General features: G+C 41.0%; 1 protein-coding gene across 1 annotated transcript in view; it reads right to left on the minus strand.

Moving 5' to 3' along the window:
- The window catches only part of ATP6V0B (ATPase H+ transporting V0 subunit b), a 181,803-nt gene that overhangs the window by 147,382 nt on the left and 7,417 nt on the right, over positions 1-27,004 (minus strand). The window contains exon 2 of the mRNA XM_044085367.1: positions 9,751-9,799. Within this exon, the coding sequence (XP_043941302.1) occupies positions 9,751-9,799 (49 nt within the window). The remainder of the gene's footprint in view (positions 1-9,750; positions 9,800-27,004) is intronic.

The raw sequence follows: 27,004 nt of genomic DNA on the forward strand, positions 1-27,004 counted from the left end.
ACTCAAACAGACACACTGATTACACTAATTTTACTTCTAAAACTCAAAAATAAACAATTAACTAAAGTTTAATTAAGAGTAACACACACACACCACTAGGGGATGGGGAAAGGCCAGAAGGCCCGAGAGAGAACTTTAAAAGTTCTTGTGGGAAAAAAAATGGGATTTTTCGGACAACAGGGGTAGAAATCCACTACACTAAGGGAAATATAATTAAACCTAAAAATATAGGGTTTTAAGTATGCTAATTTCACAAAAAAACACTTAACCAACAAGCCGGTAGAACAACCAACACCTCGATGCTGTAGCGGCAAACGAGATCTGAGGTAACTCACGCCTAGCATTGTGGGATATAAGGGGAGCCTCGAGCCGGTGGAACCAACTCTCGAGCTTTTAGAGTGGCCGAGTCGGAGCCGAGGTTGGCTCCGAACCCATCCAGCAAGAATGAAGGTGAGATAGACAACTTAACATCAAATATATTTAGTCAGCTTATAGGCTTGCCTACATTATTACACTAAAACTTTTACTTTACATTTAAAACCCTTTTTGTGTAAAAATAGGTACGACATATACATTCACATTCATTCATATATATATATATATGTATTTTCTATTTATTCAATTTTCTTTTGGGAAATTTATAATATTTGTATTTGTAATGTATGAGTTTATCTTAACGTGTATATTACATTTTATTACGAGATGTACACACATGACTTTATAAATAATTAAAACATATATACACACTTTTTTTACATAAAAAAAAAAGTAAACATACATACACATACATTTTTATATACATTCTAAAATAATAATTTTAAGACAAGGCTAATGTAATCTGGTTTGCTTACAATTTACAATTGAATATAGTTTAAAGGCTTGTATGAAATGTTGTTTCGATTTTTATTGAAAATTTATTCTTTGCAAACCTACATAGTATTAATTTATCTAAGCTTCGTTTTTATAAACATTTACCTGGGTTTATTATGTGCGAGTTGACTATAAGATTATGTGTTTTTAGATAGACATATATACTTTTAAACTGTGTATACTTACATTTTTATACATATACTTTTTGCTGATATATATATATTTTTTTGCTGCATTATGTTGTTATGGAACACCATCACTTTAAACTGTAATTGATGCACAATGAAGTGATTTTAGTGACGTGAGTATAAATAATTAGACAAGTGTTGAATGTCTGAAGAAGTTGCTCAAACGTTGAGCGACGAAAAGCGCTTTACATTTACTTTTCGAATAAATTTTGTGTGGTCAAGTCTTCAGTGATACGTTGGATCTTTTTTCTTAACATATGGTTTCCCAAGACAGACGAAAGAAGTGGATTCTCTATCAGTCAATATACCAGATCTCTACTACCATGCTGTCTTGAGTTGATGGCAAATGCAGCCTGAAGGAGGAGGTCTTGCACAGGCTGTAAAATTAAGAGGGAGAATTGCAAAATCTCCGGTTTTGTGGACCACACGTCTCAAAGTCAGAGTCAGTTCTGGAAAACTCCCTTTGCAGGTTAGTTTCCATAAAAAAAATGCTCAAATGGGTGCTGCTGTCATTTTTTTAAAGCATACACATGTTTGAATGACTTGACAGTCATCCTCCTAGGAGTTGAAAACTATATACTAAATGCATCATACATATTTCCATTCTCCAATCTGTAGCTTCTGATGAATGCCAATTTAAATGTGTTCATTTGTTTAAGTCAGACATGATGATGTATGATAAAGTCAGATCCTGTTGAAGGAACTGCTCCATGGACTTTATTTTATGCAGCAGTCACAAGAAGAGAAAGCAGAAACATCAGACATAGCTTATTTACCTGTATTTGATGGTCACCTGCTATACCAAATTTTGTACATACCCATGTGGCATTTTTCAGTGTTCTGAATCCTCAATTCTATCAAAACCAGACTAAAAGCAAGCTACCTGTGTCAAGTAGTTCCGAGCTCATATGAACAAGGTGTCAGAGTTGTATCAGTTTTCAAATGCATGTGTACTTGTCCTTGTCAGAAGGATGAACCACCGAGCTCTCTTCCACGGACATCTTTAGGCACATACAAAATCACCATCTCCATCAACAAAATTATCCTAGTTGGCCTTAGATAGAGAAGTTGATACGGCAAAGCCATCATAAGGGGAACTACATATGCAGGGGGTCTAGAGGAACTATCAGAATGACCTTGTCCTAATGCATCTTGGCTTTCTCTACAAGGTTTTAGAATAAGGGGAATGGGAACAAAGCATAAATGAAATGGGGGGGGGGGCACAAGAACAGCATCTCTAGGACATCCTCCTAAAGAAGGAATAAGGGAAATAAGCGGATATGTTTAAAACTGATCAGAGCTGCAAAAAAGCTGCAGCAAGGATTCCTCCAATGGCACAATAGAGTCCTGGCTATACAATATCTGACAGACCACTTGTGAGGCATAAGTCAGCAATGACTGAACTTGTCCACTAACAAATTGGCTTGTTTCAGGATATGACTGGCATCAAGAAAGTGACTATGTGCAAAGGTCCACTCCCAAACTCTCATGTCCTCCTTGCAAAAAGGATAGGAAAGTACTACATCACAATCATACCGTCACAGTGAATGGCAACACCACCAAAAAGTGTTGGCAGTCTTACAATGCTTGCAAAGTCAGAAATGGCCTCTCTTCCAGAATGCCAATGTGCAAGGCAGCATCTAGCTCCACGTCACTCAAAGCCTGATCTGGACAATGCCCCTTAAGCCCCTCCTTCCCAAACTGCTATCTCAGCTGTGATGATCACAGATGATTCTGCTTCAAGGAGAGGCTTAAGGGACATTATCAAGATCAGGTCATAGTCTTGCTAGCGACAGGTGAATTGTAATAAACCACCAGAAGTACTCCTTATACTTACTGATCCGGGGGGGGGGGGGGTTGGAGGAGTAGGCAGTCTAAGGAATCCAGCAAAGGACTCCACTGTACTCTACGCACCCAGCGCAATACCCTTGTATGGAATTGTGCATTCAGAGCCACATAAAACTGTTGCTACCACAAGTCTCAAAACTCATGATGAAAAATAGCTACCGTCACAAACTGGCTTTGTGGAAACTGAAAGAGTAAATTACTAGATGACCTGGATTCTATTCTGTGGAAAAGCTTGGCAAGCCAAGAATGTTGCAGTCACTTTCAGACTCTGAATGATGATCAACTGAGATTTTCTGGCTTATCCCTGAACACTGAAACAGGAGGTCTATAGATGGCCAATCATGTAGGCCACTAAAACCTAGTTGTTCAGGTAAGGAAAGACCCAAGTTTCCTATATTCAAAGGTGAGCTGGAACCACTGCCATGGATTAACCTGGAGGTTAAGGCGAGACCAAATGGAAGAGACCGATACTAAAAATGACTGACTTGCATAGAAGCAAAGAAACCTCCCAACTCATTTTGCTATTCTAATTTTAAAGTTTTCATCCTGGATGCCCAAGAAGCATATCTACATTTCCTTCCAGTAGACACAGAATGATGAACTGCACCATGACCATGTGAACAGGCTCCATTACAACAAACAAGAAGTGGACCAATAGCCTCTAGATAAAAACATCCTCACCCACTTGTCTCATGTGATAGCCACGCACACTGAAAAGTGGTGGGGAAAAAACAATCCCAGATTGCCTCCAGAGTTAGGGAGAGGAATACGAGACCCCTCCCATGTAACGGCAGTATTCCAGCCCACTCTGATGAGCTTATTGTTCATTCTGAAAGTTACAATGACCTCTGTGAACTCCTCAAAATTCCTTATTGTTCTGGAAGTGTTGTCCATTGGAGGCCGATATGACAATACAGGCACATGTGATCCTGAAAAGGACATGGAAGTTGAGAAGAAATGCAGGAGAGAGCTCGTACTTGGAAACTTGCATCAATGAAACTGACAAACAAAAATACCTGTCAAACTAGTGGACCCAGTATCGATCAATCCAATACCAAACTGGTTTCCACTACTACGTCAAACCTCCAACCAGCACAGACATCAATGACAAGATTCTGAATGCATACTGTCAGAAGGCTGGCCCTAGGGACAGAATAGAGATGGCTATGGTGTCAATTTTTACCCCAACATTGATGCTGAACAGGAGCCTGATAATGAGGAGTTCAAATGTGGCAAGGTCAGCATGCAAGGCATTGCTGACATTAATGTAGTCAAAGTCTGCAGCCCCAAAATTGAAATCACAGTTGACCCTGGCAAAATCAGTCAATGTCGACTTTCAATACTGAAGGATCAAACACATGTCACCAAGTCAGGGATATGGGCAGGAACTAGTGAGGAGGCAGAAGCAGAAAAATTAACACACACCTTTATGTTAGCAAGGGGAAGAGACCAAAGGCCACATGGACTGCACTAATAGAAAAGTTAAGCGTATTTTAGAATAATCCAACTCAAAATTAAACTGACTGGACCCGATGGACGTAATAAGATGAAACTAAAAGGTACAAGGTTTCGAGTCAATAGATGCTATGCAACTGACTAATAGAATGTGGTCTGAGAGGCAAAATTTCTTTGGTCAAGTCTATACATGTGCACTGAAGAACTGCACTGGTTCCACCCCTTTTGGAGCTCTTGGCAGAAGCTACAGCAAAACTGGGATAATCCCCAACTGTCTGAGGAACAGGGGTGGACTCTGTTCAGGCTCCAGGCAGTTCCTTCCATGTTTCACAGTAGAAGGCTTAAACACAGATACAGTGCACTACTCTGTAAAACAATCTTCCCACAGAACAGTTAAACATTTGGAATATGCGTCTTCTAGGAGGGCATTTTTTGGTTTTCCCGTGGGTATGAAATGGACACACTAAACTGCTCCAGATATATAAATGGCAGTTAAATTGCCCCCTCAAAAAAAAAAAAAAAAAATTCTTGGTAAACAAATGACAATGACGTCACAAAAAACAACCTCCGGTGTCTAGACTAACTCTGTAACTCAAATACGGCAAAGAAAGTCAAAAACTGGATTTAACTAAATTCATTAACAGCACTAGGTATTCAAGAAGAAGCCTTTCCCTACAAAGCTGGCTAAGGGAAGGAAAAAAAATTGGCACCCATCAGTGGCAGTTGGAGGTTGGGGCAACTAACTGCAAGCATGACAAAAAGGACAATCTGAAAAATTGACAGACTCGCACTGAAGATCACCAGTCACAGAAATGGAAAAACAAAGCAAACGTTTCTATGGTTTGGCAAATCACAAAGAAAAATCAATCCAATCCTACTTCTCCATTCAATAAATTCAGACAAGAACTTATTGGGCAGCTTTTCAATCAATCATATAAGTGCTTCATGTCCTAAGTCACTGACAGGTAACGCCATCAAACCCATTAGCTTACTATTCCCTCTTCAAACACAAACTGCTCTGCACCAAATTTAACAAAATCTCCATCCACCCCTTAATCAAGCCTTCAACTGCCTGCCTCCTTTTCTTAAGTCTCACTTACTTACCCATCTCCTTCCTCATCACCCTCTCCTTTTTACCTGTTTATTAGGATTTAATTACATCCCCCCTTTTCCTTCGTCACTCTCTCCTTCCTTATGAACTATAAATACACATTCTGTACATAAAAAAGTGAAACTTGCCGTTTAACTGTAAGTCTCCATATAGTATTATATTTACTACTGATCTCATGGTATTTAATTATGCTCATTACCAATACTGATTACTGTTTTATCTTCACATTTACTTTTAAAGGACCCCCCTGCTGAACCTGAAAATGATCCATTTGGATCAGTAGTCTAACCCAGTTGACAATGAACGAATGAACGAACGAACAAATAATTCAAGCACAAGGAAATACAACTAGGGATGTTCTCTTAAGCAAGGTGACGTCTAGTAAGAGATCTGTAGAAGAGTCATGCTTGCCAGGAGGATTATGGGGAGGTAAGGGTCCAGGACAGATTAGAAAAGTCCTCACAGATATGCTAATTGAGTATTAATGTTCTTATTCCTGAACAAGATAAAGATGAAACTACAACCGCAGCTCACACACAGCCATAACTCTTCCGAGAGAAGAGGACAGTAACAGAACACACATTCAGAAGGCTAGTTCCACAGACAAGGGTTGGACAAGTCAGAATCACAAGGAAAATTCCTACTGGAGGATGAAGGGCTAGTTACTGCTGTACCATTTGAAGGACAGGAAAGGTACCTGTGCACCATGGGTAGACATCACTACACATTTCACCGCACTGCCAATGACAACTCTGTAAGGGACCCGACCTACATTCTTCCCAGCTTCCCTAGGTTATGTCACGTGCAAATTTAGCGAGGTTACAAGTGAAGGAGCTCAACGTGACTATATGAATGTTTTTCAAAGGAAATCACTGCTAGTGCAGCTTCCTTTTATGTGGCAAAAGTTCCTCTTTTCTGCATGGTCACACAACCATGAAGTTATACACTTAGGGAGGATGTGGGATATGTCTCTACATAACTGAGGTAGGTGGATAGCCTTTGTTGAGCTGTTGATCAATTACTTGAAAGCATTTTTGCCCGAGTGTACAGCCCAAAGGTATGCAAACCACAGTAGGGAGCACAGCTCTGGTGTAAGAAGCAGGTCAGTATTAAATTGTGTAAGAAAACTCCAGAAAGAAATGGAAAATAAACTAATAACAAGCAACATAAAATTATTCAGTCTTCCACAGAAAGTCTTCCAGGTAGCAGCAAAAACACACCGGTTAAAAAACTGAGCTAATTAGAAACAACTAACAGGAGCATATCAGTTAATAAGAAATCAGTTCCAAATGTACTCTTTGCTCAACACATTAGGATCCCATGTTACCAAGCCATGCAACTCAGTACAAATTGCAGAAGGAGTAATTACTGGCAACATTGCAGGTGCTGTGAAGGGTACTTTTGGCTGACAAAGATAGAAATAATACTAAATTTCATGACCTTTAAATCGTACTTTGACTTGGGAATGGGGTCCATTCCCATCATGGTATTAGAAACTCAAAACGCCTTGGAGAAATTAAGACAAAGCATATTTCAATACCACTGCACTCTTACACAGCAGCATATTGTTAAGTGATCTCATTTCTTGTAGTAACAACTATTTGTTCCAAAACTGATTCTTATAAGTTCCCAGCTAAGCCAGTGTAAACTTCATAAAAATGGACAGCAATGGGACTCTAATAAGAGAAACAATGAGGCTCTCATAACAGCATTCCTAATGTCCATTAGGTACGGCTGCATCCTTAGCTTAAATTTTCTTTTCTCCAATATAAAACAGACTGCAGGAACAGTCACATGCATATACTAAATTACCCTTTTAGTGCTAGAATTAAAATATCCAACAACTGTAAAATTAAAACAGTTTGCCTTAAAGCAATTGTTTGCATATTATGGTAAGCAGAACTAGTCCACAGCATGCTGATACAGTAGTAACAGTAGATATTAAACAAAAGTACTGCAAAATCTGCTATGCCTCTCCTGCTCCAGAAAGAAAATGGGATTTTAGCAAGATTATTAAAAAGATCAGAAGAGAAGTTTCCAGTATCTTCTAACAAGGACCACCCAAGGAGACAAAAACACAAAAAACACAATGCTGAGTTACAAGACGGACTTAAAGTAGAAATTTTGTGAATGAAGTTCTACAACACTATCCAATCTCAGCCTCCGTACAGGCTTTGTACAAAGCAAATACAGAATAGCTACAGTCAATTCCCCTGCATAACAGTGGATCTTCCACAAACCCAGACAATTGCAAACCCACAAGTCAGACCAGCCCCTTATGCAAAGGCATGTAAAGACTTATTTTGGAATTGATCAATCATGACAGAGAACCTCCAAACACTAGTCCAGTCTCAGTTTGGATTCATCAAGGACGGGTCATGCTGACTCAACCTGGTGGATTTTTTTTTCTGAAAAAGGTCACCAATTTTCTGAAAAAAGGTCACCAAAGCAATGGATGAATGCAAAATAGTAAACATTGCATACTTTGACCTGGCCAAAACTTCTGAATATTCCCAACTCAAACACAGCAAAAAAGCTAAATAAACTGAGAATAAACCCCCATATGTCATCTGTTGGATTGCCAACTGGCTCACAGAGAGGATGTCAAAATAGGGGAAGTTACTTCCACAAAAAGATACCGTTCACCAGTTGATTTCCCCCAGGGTTCTGAGCTGAGGCCTCCCTTGTTTGGCATCAAATTTTCTGAAATAAAAGCCAATGTAAAGAACTCTGGCTGATGAAGTTTACTCCTAGCTTGCAGGCACTGAATCCACATGACTCAACTATACTGCAGGAAGGTTTGTCTTTAAGTAACTGATGCCAAAATCATGGACTGAAAACTAAATGCCAAAAAATGCGTTACTGTATCCTTTGGGAAGTCATCTACCCCATGGAACCTACCACAATGACAATAAGCCCCTAAAGGTAGACTCACTTGTTAGACAGCGATCTAACTTTTAAATCAACATAGATCTACTGTTGTAAGAAAGTCCTTCTACAATGCACAGCTTATAAACAAATGAGTTGTGTCTACAAAGGAATGTCACGGACCCCTTTTACTCAGCCCATATTATTCCAGTCATTGAATAAAATACCCCCTTTGGCATGTATATGTCCAGACACATGCAACTGTAACATCCACAAGGATACCTTATTAGAATAGAAGGCCTAAACAACACATGGATCAAATCAAAGTCATGTCGCTACATTCTGTACCCTACAGATTGCCAACAGGTGACCTGTGTAGGGCATACAAGGTAGCATCTGACCCATTACTAATGGATTTCCTGCATATCAGCAAGTCAAAACAGCATCAGAAATACTCTGTCTATGGATCTAAAATCGTTTCTGTGCCATCAACAACATGGTTTGGAGGGACAGGTATATTTCATGGAGGATAACCCTTCTATGAAACATGCTCCATCCACAAAAAATGAAGGTAATGACGGTCCATTTTCAAGCACAACTTAGATCTATGGATGGGAAACAGAACATTTACCACAGAACTGCCCCCTGTACTACCAATGGACAGATGCAGCCCTAATTGCTTCAACCCATGTGTGGGGGTCCCCTCATATTAATTTATAGTAACACCCTAGTTATTATGACTGGGGAAAATATAGAGTTATCGATCGTGGGATGGGTAAGGCAAATCTATAATCAAATGGATAGGTTATTTTGAGCACAAAAAGGAAATTGGCTAGGATTAAAATGGCTTACAAGTGCAGCTAGCCTAGTACTTACCCATGAACCTGTAATTCAGACAGATATCTGATAAAAGTAGTTGGTTTCTACTTTTACTGAGCGTTTTCCAACAGGCATCACTAATATCTTTGTTGTAACCTATGTTCAAAAACTCAGTCATAACATCACAAACTTAATTTACAAATCAAGATGTTTTACTGCCGACCTTTCTGGCTCCAAGTTACTCTGCCATAAGAGTCCAAAAGGTGAAAAGAATGGCAGTTCTTTCCATGGAAGTAATCCATTAACAGAAATATAGGATTTGTAAAAGCTTAACACGAACAATCTGATCTGTCTGAACCATAAAAGTATGTTAATGTTTTATTCAGTCATTTCTTAAAAAAAGTAGTTTAGTGTGGAATGGTACTCCAAGTGCCACACAAAGAAGACGTAAACAAAGAAGACAGGGGCAGTATTGAGTAATTGCATCACAAACAGTAGCACAAGGAGATGAATCCTCGGGGTTGAAAATTAAAGAGCCACCCTTTGACAAGACTCTGGGTAAAACAGTTTACTACATTAAAAAACACTTACCACGCCACATCAAACCGAAATCCTAGGTCAAATATTGTGTAGCATGTTCCTAGGGAAAAAAAAAAAAGACGTATTAGAATGAAGGAACTAAATACGCTGAATAAAATACAAGAATATCAAGCATGAAACTGAGTAAATATGTAAATGCTAAACATATTATTAGTAACATTTTAATAAAAATGAAAAAGTGCACAGCATAGCTCCTTAATTTCTGCAAAATATGCTACAATACTGGAACAAATACATGCTTCACAGACGGTTAAAATGCATGCCTGGAAATAGTTGAAATCTCTTTCAAGATGCATCTCATCTCATGCACAAAGAGATCAAAGTTCAGGAAGGTGTCTAATCCAGTTTCAAAATATCAAAAAAATTACTGCTACGAGGATAAAACCCTTGTTAGTGATTCATGACATGGAGGTCTATCATACTACAGCATTAATTCAGCAAGACAGAGACCAACATCAATGAAGTCCATCTTTTAAAAGGTAAACGTTACAGAGAAAAAGAAAAAAAACTGCTGAACTGGAGAACAGTCTACAGCCAAGCAGGAAAACCGTCAGGTCCGAACAGATGTTGAAGACAAAAAGCATCCATATATTGGGTAGCCTTGAAAGTAAGTATTACACCAACTGATCTTCATAGCCTTGTGGAAAAGCTTACGAGAGAGACAGTGCTGTACTCTGCTAAGGCAAATGGAATACACTGGATAAGCCCAAGATACCAGAAAGTCTCACACACCCTCTACACATTTTGATGGCAACAGCCTCGCACAAAGCTAAACATAGCTAGTAACGGCAGCAAACACAAAACGTGCATTCTGGGGAAAAAGTTTTCCAACTTTTGGAAGATTTCACTCTTTCACTACATAAAGTCCTGAAAGAGGAGAGGAAAAAAAAAATAATCAGGTTTATGAAGGTATGACAGAGAATATAATTTTGTTGGAATTCCCTTCCTCTCCACATAAAACAATGTACTTCTCTTACACTATTCAAACATGATCTGGACGAATGGATGGGCAACTGCAGATTCAGCTCCAGTTTAGCACCCTTATCTCTAATGGATACGGGCAACACATAAATGTTATGCTAATCTCTGGATTACTTGTACTTAAAAATATAAGGGCTAAATATTTCACAGGAATGTATGGATAGGCTTTTAAAGATCTTAATTATCATGCTATTCATCCAGTAAATATTGTACACTCAGCAATACTACCTAAAAAAAAGGCAGAAAGAGGACGTTCCACACTAAGTAAAACCTGGCATTTTCTGCTGAAGAGAAGCACCACTAACCGACACACATGAGAGGGCAGACTACAGGTGTATATAATTTCTAGAATAGTAAAAAAGGCACCTACTGTGATGCCACTTCTATAATGGCAGTTTCATATCTTATCACATGCAGGACTAATATCGGCTGGTATTTAGTCAGCTTGGCAGATAACACCAGCTCATCTATTGCATCTCCTCCCCTTTAGGCATAATCCCCAGTGTCAAAGAACCCCTCTCCTTATCTTAAAAGCCAAAAGACAGAAAATCCAGAAGAAAAATACATACCTGCATACAGTGGATATAAAATGTGCACACATGCTAAAATGCCAGGTTTTTGTGATATAAAAAGAGACAATAATTTCAGAACTTTTCCCACCTTTAATGTGACCTATAACCTGTACAATTCAATTGGAGAAAAAAAAAATGTACAATAAGCTGGTTGCACAAGTGTGCATACCCTTAAAACAATACTTTGTTGAAGCACCTTTTGATTTAATTACAACATTCAGTCTTCTTGGGTACACACCTGCCATCAATTAAAGAAACTCTGATTAACCTCAACATTCAGATGTCCTAGTAGGATTTTCCTGACATTTACTCAGTTGCCTGCTACAGCAAAACACATGGTTCGCAGAGAGCTTACAAAGCATCAAAGGGATCTCATTGTTGAAAGGCATCAGTCAGGAGAAGGATACAAAAAAATTTCCACAGCAATGGACATACCATGGAACACAGTGAAGCCAGTCATCAAAAAGTGGAGAAAATATGGGACAACAGTGATGTTGCAAAGAACTGGACGTCCCTCCAAAATTGATGAAAAGACAAGATGAAACTGGTCAGGGAGGCTGCCAAAAGACCTACAGCAACACTGAAGGAGCTACAGGAATTTCTAGCAAGTACTGGTTGTGTACTACATGCGACAACAATCTCCCGTATTCTCCATATGTCTGGGCTATGGGGTAGGGTTGCAAGATGGAAGCCTTTTCTTACACAGAAAAACAAAGCCTGGCTAATATTTGCAAAACAATACATCATCTCCCAAAAGCATGTGGGAAAATAAGTTATGGTCTGATGAGACCAAGGTTGATCTTTTTGGCCACAATTCCAAAAGGTACGTTTGGTGCAAAAACACTTTGCCGTGGGGATACTGTTCTTTTGGTGATGCGAAGGATGGTGGTGGCAATATCATGCTTTGGGGTTGCTTTTCTTCAGCTGGAACTGGGGCTTCAGTCAAAGTGGAAGGAATTTTGAGCGGTTCCAAATACCAGTCACTTTTGGTCCCAAAACCTTCAGGCATCTGCTAGAAAGCTGAAGATGAAGAGGAATTTCACCTTTCAATATGCCAATGACCCCAAGCATACATCCAAATAAACAAAAGAATGGCTTCACCATAAGAAAATTAAAGTTTTGGAATGGCCCGGCCAGATCCCAGACCTAAATCCAATAGAAAATCTGTGGGGTGACCTGAAGAGGGCTGTGCACAAGAGATGCCCTCACAATCTGTCAGATTTAGAGTGCGTTTGCAAGAAACAGTGGGCAGCAAATATTGCCAAGTCCAAATGTGCCATGCTGATCGACTCCTACACAAGAAGACTGAATGTTGTAATTAAATCAAAAGGTGCCTCAAAGTATTAGTATAAGGGTGTGAACACTTATGCAACCAGCTTGTACACTTCTTATTTTTTTACATTTTTTTCCCCTAACAGATTTGTTTGTTTTTCAATTTAATTGTACAGGTTAAAATCACACTAAAAATCCAAAAGATAAAAAATGTGAGCCGATCCACCACGGCTGTAGAAATCCACTTTTAATACACACAGCAAAAGTTAGCGCTTTCACGGTCTCCTTGACAGCTTCCTCAAACTGAATGCAGCCTTCATAGTAGCACTTGCTTTTAAATGCACACAAAATCAACTCGAAAACAATTAATGAAAGAATTTAAAACAGACTATATACATTATATATATATATATATATATATATATATATATATATATATATATATACACATATACATACACACATATATATATATTTATTTATACACACACACACACACACACACACACACTATTATATATATATATAATTTATATTGAGCTGGAGGCCATGGCTCTAGGCATCTGTCTCAGCGAGTAACTCAGTCCTCTTATAAAAAAACTTTTACCTTTCTCTGTCTCCATTATTTTACCTTTTCTCAGTCCTTTGGAGGACAAAGCAAGAGATAAGTAATAAAGACTTAGAATCCAAACACTTTGATCACTCCCTACGATTTCCAAGGCTAAACCTGATACTCCTCAGATTTCAATTTTCCACTTGTAGCATGTACACCTCAACACTAGTACGTTGTATTCCCCCCCCCCCCCCAAGTAGTTTACACTATGTTGTGCGACTTAAACAAAAGGTATGGCATCTAGATCCAAGGAAGTCACTGTTCCACTGTATTCTGCATTTATCAGACCTACCATTGAGTATGCACCTAACCAGGCATATCTGAAAATTGTTAACGTCTACAGAGGTTCCTCACTAAAAGAATACAAGGAGTAAGCAACATGTCCTATGTAGCAGCCTCAAGGTCTTATCCCTGTATTCCATCTCCTACTAGCTACTGAGGGGAGACATATACCTGGCATACAAGGAATTGTCAGACCCAGGTGTGATGGACCTTCTGCATATCTGCAAAACAGCACCAGGACTACATGTTCTAAAGACATAAACCCTGCCTGTAATATAAATACGACCTGCTGGATAGACCGGTATGCATCCCAGAGTCTTCCCCTTCTGTGGAGCAGGCTCCTCATCCATGTGAAGCAGAGGTCCTCCCTATCCCAATTCAAGTGCAACTTGAATGGCTCATCTCCCAGGCCCCTGCCTGTTCATGTTTCATCTCCCAAGCACCTGCTTACACTTACCAAGGGTAGAAGTACTTGGCAGCGATTTCAGAAGCATGGCTAGGCTTAAAATGCCTTTATGGTTGTTAGACTAGTAAACATCTATGAAGCTATGAACTTCTTGCCTGGGGGAAATGTAATATACACATTTGAAACTAGAGACCTCAGAGTACAATGAAAGTTGCTTTTCTTAGGCAACACTCCTACTGTTTTACAAAACATTGCTCGAGGGAATCATTAAAACAGGACCCTAGTTTTGATGCTTAAGTTTACATCAAAAACTTATGTGCACTGATGTTTTCCAATCTTTATTTGGTTTGGTACAGTGAAATAACTATAGGGAGGGTGTAAACAATATGCTCGTTTGGGTTTAATCTTTTAGGCACAAATTAAATACATGTATTTGAATCCATATCATTCTACAAGCTTGACTTTATACTGTTCATAGGTTCATACTAGGCATCTGCCCAAGGGCATTTATAAGCCTAGCCCATAGTTATGTGGCTTTCGCCACCCCTTTAGTTTGAATAAAAACTATGCCTATCATTTTTCTGTGCCTCTGTCAAGCAGTGACACTGAAGTAATCCCTGGGGTATATCTGCGATCTCCCATCCATTGGTCAAGATTCCTCTTGAACAAGGCCAGCGAGGTGCTCTGCCTCACATGTACCGGGATTTTGTTCCACAGCATAGGGAGTCTCTGGGTGATGAATCTGTCCCTCCAGCACGTTCTATTTATAACCGTGTCAAGGTTTAAGTCTCCGCCCTTGTGGTTCTGAGGGATCCAGATTTTTGAGGTGAAGCATATTCATCAAATCTGGGTTTGACATGGCCTTATATGTCAGGCACAGGTCACCTCTGAGCAAGCGGTATGAGACTGAATAGAGCGTTCTTTCAGTCGGGCAGCATAAGACATATTTTTGAGACCCTTTATCCTTTTGGTGAGGAACTTTTGGGGCCTTTCAAGCTGCAGCAGGTGTCTGGTCAGATACATTCCAAGCGGGCATTGTACTCAATCATAGGTCTAATGAGTGATGAGTACAGGGGCGATGACCTCCCTTGATCTAGATGTGAATCCCTTCATGATCAGGTGGGCGATATAGAAGGTTTTCCTAACTACTTTAGCAACATGAGTGTCAAGCGAAGGCTACTGTCAACTTGGGTCCCCAGATCCCTGATGACTTTTTCTGTGCTCAGTGGATTGCCACCTATATGGTAGCTAGGGGTAACCTTGTTTTTCCCGAAGGGTATGACTATGCATTTTTTGGCGTTTAACTTCAGGCCATGGCTCTGGCACCAGTTATCCGTTTCTTTGAGGCCCTTCTGGAGGATATCTGTGTCAGATGTGTTTTCGACTATGGCGCCCAGTTTGCAGTCATCTGCAAACTTTGTCAGCCATAACCCTCCTGTGTTTGCTTGTACTTCAGAAAAGTAGATGCCGAACAAGAGAGTGGACCCAGGACTGAGCCCTGTGGGACACCACTTGTGAAAGGCTTGGAGTCTGACATGGCTCCAGCAACTCTGACCCTGTGGGTTCTGTCACTTAGCCAGTTTGCAACCCATCTTGTGATGTATGGGTTTACATTCAAGCTGATGAGTTTTTCGATGATACCCGAGTGGGGTATTGTGCCGAAGGCCTTTGCCAGGTCGAGGTAGGCTGTATGGACTGCCTTTCCCTCATCAATGGCCTTGGTGACTGTCTCGAAAAAGTCAACCAAGTTTAAGAGGCAGGATCTGCCTTTGACAAAGTCAAACTGGGTTGGATCCAAAGTCTGCAAGTTCCCTATGTCCTTATTCATGAGTTCCACTATGATCCTCTCCATGGCTTTGCAGATAAGGCTTGTCAAGCTAATGGGGCGGTAATTTCCAGGGTCTGTGGAGGCACCCCCCTTATGAAGTGGGACCACAGTCGCCGTGCGCCACTCCTTGGGTACGTATCCTGAGGTGAGGCTAAGATTAAACAGCTGTCCTAACTGTGGGTTTAATTCCTCGTTTGAGTTCATGAAGCACACAGCCGGGGACACCATCCGGTCCCATGGATGCTGTGTTTTTTGCCTTAGTGAGGGCAGTTCTCACCTGGGCGTTGGAGATGTTTGGGGGGCTACAATCCTCTGGAATAGAAATCTCTCCTTTTGGGGGGGGAGTTTGCACTGAACCTGTCAGCCAGTATGTTAGCAATGTGTGTAGGTTCAGTAATTTTCACATCGTTTTGAACTAATTCTGAGCATATCTGGGAGTTTCCTCCTAGGTTTCTAACATAGCTAAAGAAGGCCTTATGATTGTCTTTAGAGTCCTTGGCGATTTTTCTCTCAAAATTTGCCTTGGATAATTTTATGAGAGCTCTTAGTTTTACTTATAATGATCAAAGGTGTCTTACCTTTCAAGGATTTTGCTCTATCTTGTAGTAGCTTCATCCTTTTGTTGTAGAGCTTGTTTATGGCTGGGGTCCACCAGACTGGACGCTTGCCTTTGGTACAGAGAGTCTTAGTTTTGTTTGGGATTGCCTGATCCATGCAGTCCTGTAGGTGCTGGTAGAAGGCATTTGTAAGTGATTCAGCGGTTTGAGTAATGTTTACCACTGGCTCAGGGGCCTTAAAAGAGACCACACTAGTTTTTAGAAGTGTGAAATCGGCTTTTGAGAAGTTTTTCACTGTGGTCTTTTTTGTTTCAGGTGGGGGCGGGATGAGGACCTCCAGCGAGATTAGTTTATGATCTGATCTCACCAGTGAGGGGTATACTTCCGGTGTTGAACATTTTGATCCCATGTTCATGATGATGAGATCAAGTATGTTTTCTCCTCTTGTGGGGATGGTGACTAGTTGTTCCATGGCATTTGAGTTAATGAACTGTTAGTGGGGAAAGGAATTTCGTAAGCAGTTAGTGGGGAAAGGAATTTCGTAAGCAGCAGAATGAAGATACCACCCAGGTACTGAAGACTTTCTAGATGGAGTTAATAAATCTTCCCACAGCAGAAGGTATTCCAACTGAATGGTTAGAACCTGGAAGCATAAGTTGGGGATAACAAGGAGGGCATTACATTTAATCTTTGATTTTTTTTGGGGGGAATAGATGTTCTACCAAGACAACAGATGAGGATGCTTTAATGGTATTTTATTGCAATACTTGTGGGAACATGAATCTAATTAAGAGGAAAAGAATTAAGGGAGACTTACGAAGTTGCACGTTTACAGAAGAATCCAAAACTTGAGCAAAAGGTACTGATGCACTGACCACACAAAGCACCTAAACATTACATGAAATTAGAAGCAGCTAAATGCTACACACATGCTTATAAACTAACCTTTTAATGTGAAACCAGTTTATCAGTGCAAAAGCAAATTTTTTTAGTTATAAAGACATGCAAATGTAAATGAAAAAAAAAAATCACTTCCTGTAAAACAATAAATACAGATCATTCTATTTTAACAATAAATACTTTATGGATGCATTTTAAGCAACACATTCAATAAAAATGTTACTTTTTTACCAGAGTAAGGCACTGATCCTGATGGGCTATTTTTAGACGCAGCTCTGATCCCGATGGGCTATTTTTAGACCCAGCTCAAGTATTACAGAAAACAATTATGATAAAAACGTAAAAGTAGCAAAAATCACATAGGTATTTAAAATGCATGTATACAAATGTGAAAAACATGAACAGACATGATCCATTGCTCTAACTACATTTACATTATTTACAATATGAGAATCTGTGTACAATATTGAGTGAATAGAGTAGGCAAGAAATGTGGTAGGTAGTCACTACTGCACAGTACATCAGTGCAGAAGTGGCAGAAAGATTTTTTTTTTAAACTGTTAGAAGAGACATTTACAGGGACAGCACAAAAATATGAGCAAAATCAGGCATGTCCACATCTGATTTTTTTCACATTTTGGTGTGCCTGCCAGTATATGCCAATAGAAAGGTCTGACAACTCAATGGTACTTCAGCAGCCAGACTTTACACTGGTACACGCTTGATTTACAACAAGCATGTTGTTTGGGCTGTCCAATCAGCTGGTACGATTACAGCAAAGAGCAGTTATTGTACAATAAATGTTTGTATTCTGCACCCCCATACTGAGGTCACAAAACCAACAATGCATGAAGTAATTAGAATGCAGAATTGTATAAAAATTTCAAGTATAAATAAATGTAACAACCAAAAGTCTATGTACACCCAAAAATTTTCAAAGCTGTCTAAACCGCAGAAAGTATTTGATATGCATTTTAAAAATGTTAACTGCGTTTGATCCTCATTACAGAGTTAAGAGCATACAGAGTAAACTGTAGTTTGTCCATAGAGCATTTCACTCCTTAGCAACTACATGATCAGAATCTACATAACTGCTGAACTATGTAAACTTAATGCATGCATTTATATTTAATGCACATCTAACTTCAAAGATGAAAGATACAACACTGGAAGCTTAACATTCACTGTACTGTGTTCCTTAAAATAAAAACTGTTTTAAGTGTCTGCATAAAAAACATTTCTATTGCTACTGTTTTGTTTTCACTGAAACAAAAAGAAAAGTCCAAATGGATCAGTGTTCTAGCCTACCAAACAGTATAACAAATGTACATTTACAATGGCTATAATCAACTATGTATCTAACAAATACTCTCAGTGTTCCTGTACTCCATTTTGTACGTATATCCCACTTTTTCTAAAACAGAAACTGTTAGTAGTAGACTATCATGTTTTACATTACGTACATTTTAGTTACAATACTATTAACATTACATTTTACTGCTTACTGCGGTGGTGGTGCTGCGGTAGCATTGTCCCGTTTGATTCTCAGTTAAAGCGTCTTTTGTGTGAAGACATGCGTGAATGGGCGTGTGTGTGGACATGCGTGAATGGGCGTACCTTCGTTAAAGGTTGTGCATCAGGGCTGGCAACTCGGCACGTAAAAATCTACTGCTAATCATAAGCGGACCGGAGTTCCGCTGTGGAGACCCCTAACCAGGAAAAGCCGAAAGACACAACAACAAAATTACATTTTACTGCTTATATACATTTCTGCTTAGATGTTCAGGTTTTGACTGAAGGGTTGTTAACCCTTCCGCCTATGAGGCAACTAAACAGTTAGGCAAGCAGACATGTAGGTATTTAAATAAATAAATACAAGCCTTTCCTTATGGAAAGCCAGATAAGGACATTCTAACAGAAAAATCCATTAGTACAAAAAATCTTTCAGCTGATGTCATCCTCCAAGATGGCAAATGTCAGTCAAATAAGGCTCTAATGGCAGAAAGGTAGGTTTGTGCAGCACAAAATAAATACTGAAAAGAGATACAGGGTCTCCGACAGTGGCCTCGGCTGGAAAGCCCAATACAAGAAAGCTTTACATGCTTTAAATGAAATAGGGAGGCTGAATCTTGCTCAAAATATAAGTTGTAAGCACTATACACTACAAAATTGAACAGATAGCAATAACTGGTGCTACAACAGGCAGGCAGTTAGCCACATAGCAGAAGTCCCGGTGAGGCCTGACAAAAGGGCGAGAAGGTAGGGCCTTGGCCTAACAAGGCACTGCAGGAATACAGACTAAGAAGAAGGGCACAGCAGGAAGTAGGTTTGTCTGGGCTAATAAAGGACTACGATAATCACTTGGGCTTTGATTAATCTGGCATGCTGGATGAATTTCAGAAGAAAGGATTCATTTAGCCACTGGCACAATACTGCATCTAACATCCTGGAGACAGGATCAGAAGCTGAGACAGCCGACACGGACTGGAGAGACAAAAGGTTCTTAACTGGTTGTGCAAAAAATGTTCCTGCACACTCACCGACTCGGTTGCCATTCAGTGGGCATAAAAGACAGCGATTCAGTCAGTCTGTCTGCTAGTTTGCTTACCACCTCTGTAATGTGCATCAATGCAAGAAGCAATGACATTTGATTGTCTACTGCAGCACATTTGTAGCCACTTAATGCAATTGGGTAGGAAAGTGCACCCCCCCCCCAGGGTGAACAAGGTGTCCTTGGACCAGCAAAGCTACCTCATTATCAAATATCATCTTCTTTTTCTTTCGGGTTTCCCTGCTTAGGGGTTGCCGCAGCGGATCATTATCAAATAAAAACTTCTGAAATCAGCAAATTTGCCATGTAAACATAAGAAATGAAAGACTGTGTAAACAACTACAGAAAGAACTGAAAGATTGTGTAGACAACTACAGAATTCTTCTATTCACTCAACTTCTTTATCTTGCAAAACTCATGTAAAAAAATTAATCTGTAAGTGTGCTTGTGGGGAGAGTTTCTCTTACAGGTGGGCAGATAGGAACAACTTCAAGGAGAGAAAAAAAAAATCTTACTATAACGTTCCATCTGTGTTGTAGATCTTTTGTTCATTCATTACAGAAAGAACCTCAGTTCAGTCCTCGGAACTGATACGGCCATTTTCCAGCTTGTGCAAGCCAAAAGCTCTCAGCTAAGAACCTACCCACAATGCCCCTCTCCTAGATTGTCCAGATCGAGTTTGCTCACCCGACATAAAAGACGTAGGAAAAAAGGTATGTGGCTCTGTCTGAGCAAATACCCTAATCAGGAGTTCTTAAAGTCCATCAGGAATCCAGGCAGTGGGAAGGAGGGCGGGAAGTAATGAATGAACAAAAGATCTACAACACAGATGGAACATTATGGTAAGAACTTCTTTATCTGATGTTGTAAATCTTTTGTTCATACATTACAGATAGGACCCAGTCCCCAGCTACTCGAGTCCTGGGTGGCCCTAAGGAAGTATATTCCTGAGGCCAGTATATTCCTGAGGCCAAATCCAATTTGTAATGAGAGGCAGTCCATACAGCCTACCTTGACCTTGCAAAAGCTTGAGACACAATACCCCACTCGGGTATTATAGAGAAACTTACCAGCTTAAATGTAAACCCATATGTCACAAGATGGGTTGCAAACTGGCTAAAGGACAGAACCCACAGGGTTAGAGTTGTTGGCGCCATGTCAGACTCCAAGCCGGTCACAAGTGGTGTCCCACAGGGCTCAGTCCTTGGTCCCCTGTTGTTCGGCATCTACTTCTCAGAAGTACAGGCAAACATAGGAGGACTATGGCTGACAAAGTTTGCAGATGACTGCAAACTGGGCGCCATAGTAGAAAGTACATCGGACACAGATATCCTTCAGAGGAGTCTCACGGAAACTGATAACTGGTGCCAGAGCCATGGCCTGAAGTTAAATGCCAAAAAATGTAGTCATACCCTTCGGGAAAAACAAGGTAACCCCAAGCTACCATATAGGTGGCAATCCATTAAGCACAGAAGAGGTTATCAGGGACCTGGGGACCCAGGTTGACAGTGGCCTTTCTTTTGACACTCACACTGCTAAAGTGGTTAGAAAGACCTTCTACATTGCCCACCTGATCATGAAGGGATTCACATCCAGATTAAGTGAGGTCATTGTTCCCCTGTACTCTTCACTTATCAGACCAATGATAGAGTACAATGCCCCATTCGGGATGCATCTCACCCGACACCTGCAGCAATTAGAGAGACCCCAAAAGTTCCTCACCAAAAGGATAAAGGGACTCCAAAATCTGTCATATGCTGCCAGACTGAAGAAATTCCAGCTCTATTCAGTCGCATACCGCCTGCTCAGAGGTGACCCGTGCCTGACATACAAGGCCATGTCCAACCCGGAATTAATGGACATGCTCCACCTCAAAAAATCCAAATCTACCAGATCCACTAGAGCAAGCGACTTAAAACCTTAGCACGGATATAAATAGGACATGCTGGAGGGATAGATTTGTCACCCAGAGACTCCCTATGCTGTGGAATAAAATCCCAGTCCATGTGAGGCAGAGCACCTCGCTGGCTCTGTTCAAGAGAAATCTTGACCGGTGGATGGGAGATCGTAGGTTTACCCCGGGAATATGCTGTGGAATAAAATCCCAGTCCATGTGAGGCAGAGCACCTCGCTGGCTCTGTTCAAGAGAAATCTTGACCGGTGGATGGGAGATCGTAGATTTACCCCGGGAATCATCTCTGTGTCACTGCTGGACAGAGGCACAACAAACTAATGGGCACAGTATTTTTTAACATAAGGGGTGGCGTAAGCCAAAAAACTTTGGGCTAGGCTTATAAATGCCTTAGGGCAGATAGCCTAGTATAAACCTATGAACCTATAAAGGTACGAGGTCTTGCCCAAGTGGCTGCTGCGCATATATAATCCATAGAGGCTCTGGAATGAAAAGCTACAGAAGTAGCCATAGAGCTGGTAGAATGAGCCTTTATTCTGGAAGGTAAGGGTAACTTATTCTGTTGGTAGATAAAGGTAATGATGTTTCTAAGCCAAGAGGATAAAGTCACTTTGGAAACAGGTTTACCCAATCTGGGTCCTGCAAAGGCCACAATTGGTTTGTTTTCCTGAAAAATGTAGTCCTGTCCAAATAACAATGAAGCTGCCAGCGCATATCAAGGGTGTGCAAAAGGTACTCCCCTCTATTAGAATGCCTTGGGAAGAAAACCGGCAGGTCAATAGATTAAAAGCCAGAAATGACCTTGGGCAAGAAAGAAGGGTCAGTACGAAGGGACACCCTATCCATGTGGAAAATCCACTCAAGGCCTGCAGCTCAGATACTCTTCTCGCTGAGGTGAGTGGTACTAGAAGTATGGTTTTCAAATTTCAAAATCACATGAATCAGCTGGAATCCCTGCAGTCGAAGATGGGCTACCACAACTGCCATACACTGGTGAACACTTTAGGGCTGTCGAGAGACCGAATGGCAGCGCCCTGAACTGCTAATGATTGGCTCTGTGAGTGGTGATGCATCTTTATGTGGTAGTACGCATCTTGTAGGTCTATAGAGCACATCCAATTGTCCCTCCCTAGGAACGGAAGAATGGACTGTACTGTGACCATCCCGAATTTTCAGTAGGCTGCAATCCAGGATTTGTCTCCAGTCCCCTGTCTTTTTTTACACTAAAAAGAACCTAGGAGTAAAACCTGGATCCTGTCTGTTCTGACGGGACTGGTTGGATGACTCTTTCTTAGCAGTTTTTCTACTTCTAAAGCTGCCAATTCCCTCCCATAGGGTGGTACATTGGGGATTCGTTTGACGGGTCTGGAAGTTAAGTTAACGGTATTTGGTAGCCTCTGGATATTATTCTCTGCACCCAAAAAAGACATCGGTAGTAATAAGATGCCAGGCTGGTGGATGCAGAGAAAAACGACTGCTTCCAGAGGAAAGCAAAATCGAGCCACTGCTCAGGAGCGTTGGTAGGGTCTGCCGGAGAAAGAATCTATGGCTCCCTGGTTACGCAGACCCCTCTACCCAGAAAGGGGCATCTTCCATATAGGAGTTGCTCCCTCTCCCCCGGGGGGGAATTGTTCACCACGAGTGTCAGGAAAGGATCCTTGGGATTTCTTGAACCATATTTTTCCTCCCTTCTGGCTCCTGGAGTAGGACCTTGGGGGTTGGAAAAGCGTATGCCCACAGCAGACAAGGCCGTCTTTCTCACTACTTGCAAGTGTCTCTTGTACCTTGGGTCCAAAAAGTGCAGATTTGTAGACCGGTGCATTGACGAACAAAGATTTAAAGGGGTCTGCGAAGTCACACAATCTCATCTAAGCATTACGTCTCATGACAACACCAGATGCGACAGCTCGAGTTGCCCCCTCGGTGGTGTGAGATATCAAATGCATCTAGGAGTTTGAGATGGATTCAAGGGTAGCTAGCCACAAGGCTACAGTGTCACTTACCTCAGGCAGTAACCCCACCAAAGAGGAAGACATTTCAGAAATCAGGTCTCTCTGGAGTAGAGTAAAAATTGTGCCAGATAACTCAGCAACCGAATGGCGAAGGTCAGACACGCATAGGTCCACTTCTCTAATCTGTCCACGGTCCGGGACTCCCCGTTATGGAGCTATCCTGCCAGTTCCCTCTTGGTGGCTGCCGCCACAACCATAGAATCAACTATCAGCTGCTTGGACCAATGGGGCTGGTCTTCAGGTGTAGATAAAATTTTGTCCGGCCTCCAGGGCACAGGTTCTACATTGTCTGGGGCCTTCCAGACATGCTGCACAATTAGTTTAACAAGATCATCTGCTGGTGGGGTCACCCAAGAAGTAGGTTACCGTTACAGAAGGCCTGCAGAAACTCAGATTCCTCAGAAAGAGTTAGAGGACTTCCATTCCCCCCCCACTGTTTGAGGATTTCGAGAAGGTCTCAGAATGAAACGTCATCTGGGGGAAGAGCATGGGGACCCTTCTCCCTCATCACAATCACGGTCTTCTGTGATAAGATTCCTCAGAGGAGTCAAGGTGCTTCCTCTTAGGGGGTCCCTGCACAGGGGGTTCTTGTGACTCCCGTGCCCAAGGACCTGACATAGCGGGTTGGGAGAGGAGCAGGCTAGGGGAGGTTTCTCATACTGATGTCCTAGCTGCTGGCTGTGAGCCTTCGGAATGAAGGGCCCTTTCCATCACCTGTACAGCAGGCCCACTCGAGCCCACCTGCAGTTGAGAGGTTCTGAGAGAACTGGAAGTCGGAGCCATGGACGTAGATGGTGCCAGCGAGAAAATAGGCGCTCCGAGAAAGCACCAGCTCCATCGCAGCCGATTCAGCCAGGGTGGTCAGTGCCGACAGGGGAGACACTGCTGTCAGAGCAGAGACAGTATGTACCAAAATGGACATCGGTACTGGGAACAGGGAGGATGCTGGAGGAAGATAAGCAGGGGAAGATGAGGTAAAAGGATTCTGAGCCAGGAGGGACGAAGGTTTAGCTGAAATGGGCAATCCCCTAGCTGCCAGAAGCTGATCCACAACCCGCACTAGGTCTAGTTCAGAAAAATTCCTAGTGGATCTAAAAGGAGGCTGCTGAAGGGAAATCAGGTCTTTCTAGAAAAGGACTAAACCTCTGCCCCAAGAAAGGGTCGTAAGTTGGAGAATATCTTGTCCTTGGCAATTTTGGAGCCGAAGAAACTGTCAGCACCGTGGCCAGGGATGGTGCCAAGACATGTACAGTCATCGGAGCCAATGTGGGAACCAAAGACAGCACCGAAGTTAGTGGTTGGAACTGAAATAGGAATGAACACCATGGTCAGCACCGAGGGAGAGGATACAGATCCTGGTGTCAATGAGGTCTGCACCAAGGGCGCTTGTGAAGCATGGAGCCAACCTGTTCCATAACTGACGGGGATGCAGGAACCGAGGGACTCCGTTTTTCCTTATTTTTTTTGGTCTTAGGAGGGGGTGAGGCCTCCAACCCAGACAGAGCCTCCAAGAAAGGTGTAGAGTAAACCTTTTAAAATAAGCTTATTCTTACGTTCTGTTAGTGTCCGATTACTAAAACTAGCACAAATGTTACTATCAGCTTTAATATGATCCACGCCCAGACAGCAGACACGTGCATCTGAGTTGGGCATCTTACGTCCACACTTGTCACACTGTTTAAAACCCAACTTAGCTTTGTCTGACATGGTAAGGAAAACAATGCTATCCTATAGAAAGGATAGGATAAAATTATATATATAATAGCAATAATAATAAAAATTATTTAAAATATTAAAACACCAGTGATGTTAGTCAAGGAATACCACTAGTAAAAAGGGAAGGCCTGTCAAAGATAGGAGAGAGGCACAGTAACAAAACAAAAAGTAAAAAATTAAATTACCAAGGAAAATGGTAGGAAATAGGAGACAGTGAAAAAATGCTAACTTGACTAAAAATTTAGTAATTTAGAAGAAAAAAAAATTGTCATAAAATCAACAATTTACTGAGATCACCAACAGGTCCGACTAGGAACGCGGCAAACTCGATCTGGAGTATCTAGGAGAGGGGCATTGTGGGTAAGTTCTTAGCGGAGAGCTTTTGTCTTGCACAAGCTGGAAAACGGCCGTATCAGTTCCGAGGACGGAACTGAGGTCCTATCTGTAATGAATATACAAAAGATCTACAACAACAGATTAAGTTTCATATTTAGTGACATGATAAAAAGTTATATCCAGTTGTCCAGCTGTCTAATTCAATAAAAATGTAGTATTTTATGAAAAGTCTTCTCTTTAATGTACAGAAGTGATATTTGCTGTTACTCCAACAGCAGCATAAGTTGATCTGTTGAAACTAAGGTATCATGACACGGAATCCTTAATCAAAACTTCCCCGACAAGGAAAAAAAAAATCCAGACAACTGATACCCCAAACTCAGTTTCAGCAAAATAATTTTATTTCAAATACTCTGGATCCAGCCAAAACATTTTCTAGATAATAAAAAAATGGAAAAGGAAAAATCTTGCGCCTCTTTGTACATCAGAAGAGAATGCACCAAAAACAGCAAATAAGATCCTGTACCCTGGGCTTGATTAACTACTCCGAGGTGCTGGTAGGGATGGACGCTCCCATTTGGGAGAAAGAATGATTGTTAATGACACTACAAGAGGGGAGGCATGTCCCAAAAAAATGGAGTAGCCCTTGGACATTTGAGTTAAGTGCAGTGTGTGTGTGTGTGTGTGTGTGTGGGGGGGAGTCCCAAGTAATATTTTTTCAGGTTGATGGCTGACAGCCAAGATGCCCCACGATAGCCTCAAGATCCTCTCTGGCCCCAGCCTAAAACACAGCAAGTCTTGAGGTGATAAAATGCATTGATTTATCAAACCTGGCTCAGCCCAAGGATAAACTGCTAGTCTGGCACGAGTCACACATCCAGAATTCCAAACAACTCTTTTACACTGCAGTTTGTATGAACATCAAGAACAAAGCTTTTCTAATATTTCTGTACACAAGTCTATAGAGAATGCTAGAAGAAAACCTTCAAAAATGCAGAATAGACCTTAAAAGCAACACACAAAGGTGAAAAAAAGTTACTGGCATAAGAAAATCTGAAAATGGTAAAGTCAGGTCAAAGTGACATTAAAATGAAGCATAAAGAAGTTAATCCATTCATCCTGAAATGACACTTGCCCCATCACAAAGAAAGATTTCAGAAGGAAAGTTAAATCTGCATAAACTGTATTACTTTCTGTAAAAACAATTACAAGTCAATACTTCTAAATTCCTCCAGAGACAAAATTATATTAAGTAGAGCAAAATTCTAGTACAATTAGTCTTTACACGATCATTTTAACTCATCACC

The sequence above is a fragment of the Protopterus annectens genome, chromosome 10.part0 (genome assembly GCF_019279795.1).
Source record: "Protopterus annectens isolate FY-2018-M chromosome 10.part0, PAN1.0, whole genome shotgun sequence".
Classification (NCBI taxonomy): domain Eukaryota; kingdom Metazoa; phylum Chordata; order Ceratodontiformes; family Protopteridae; genus Protopterus; species Protopterus annectens.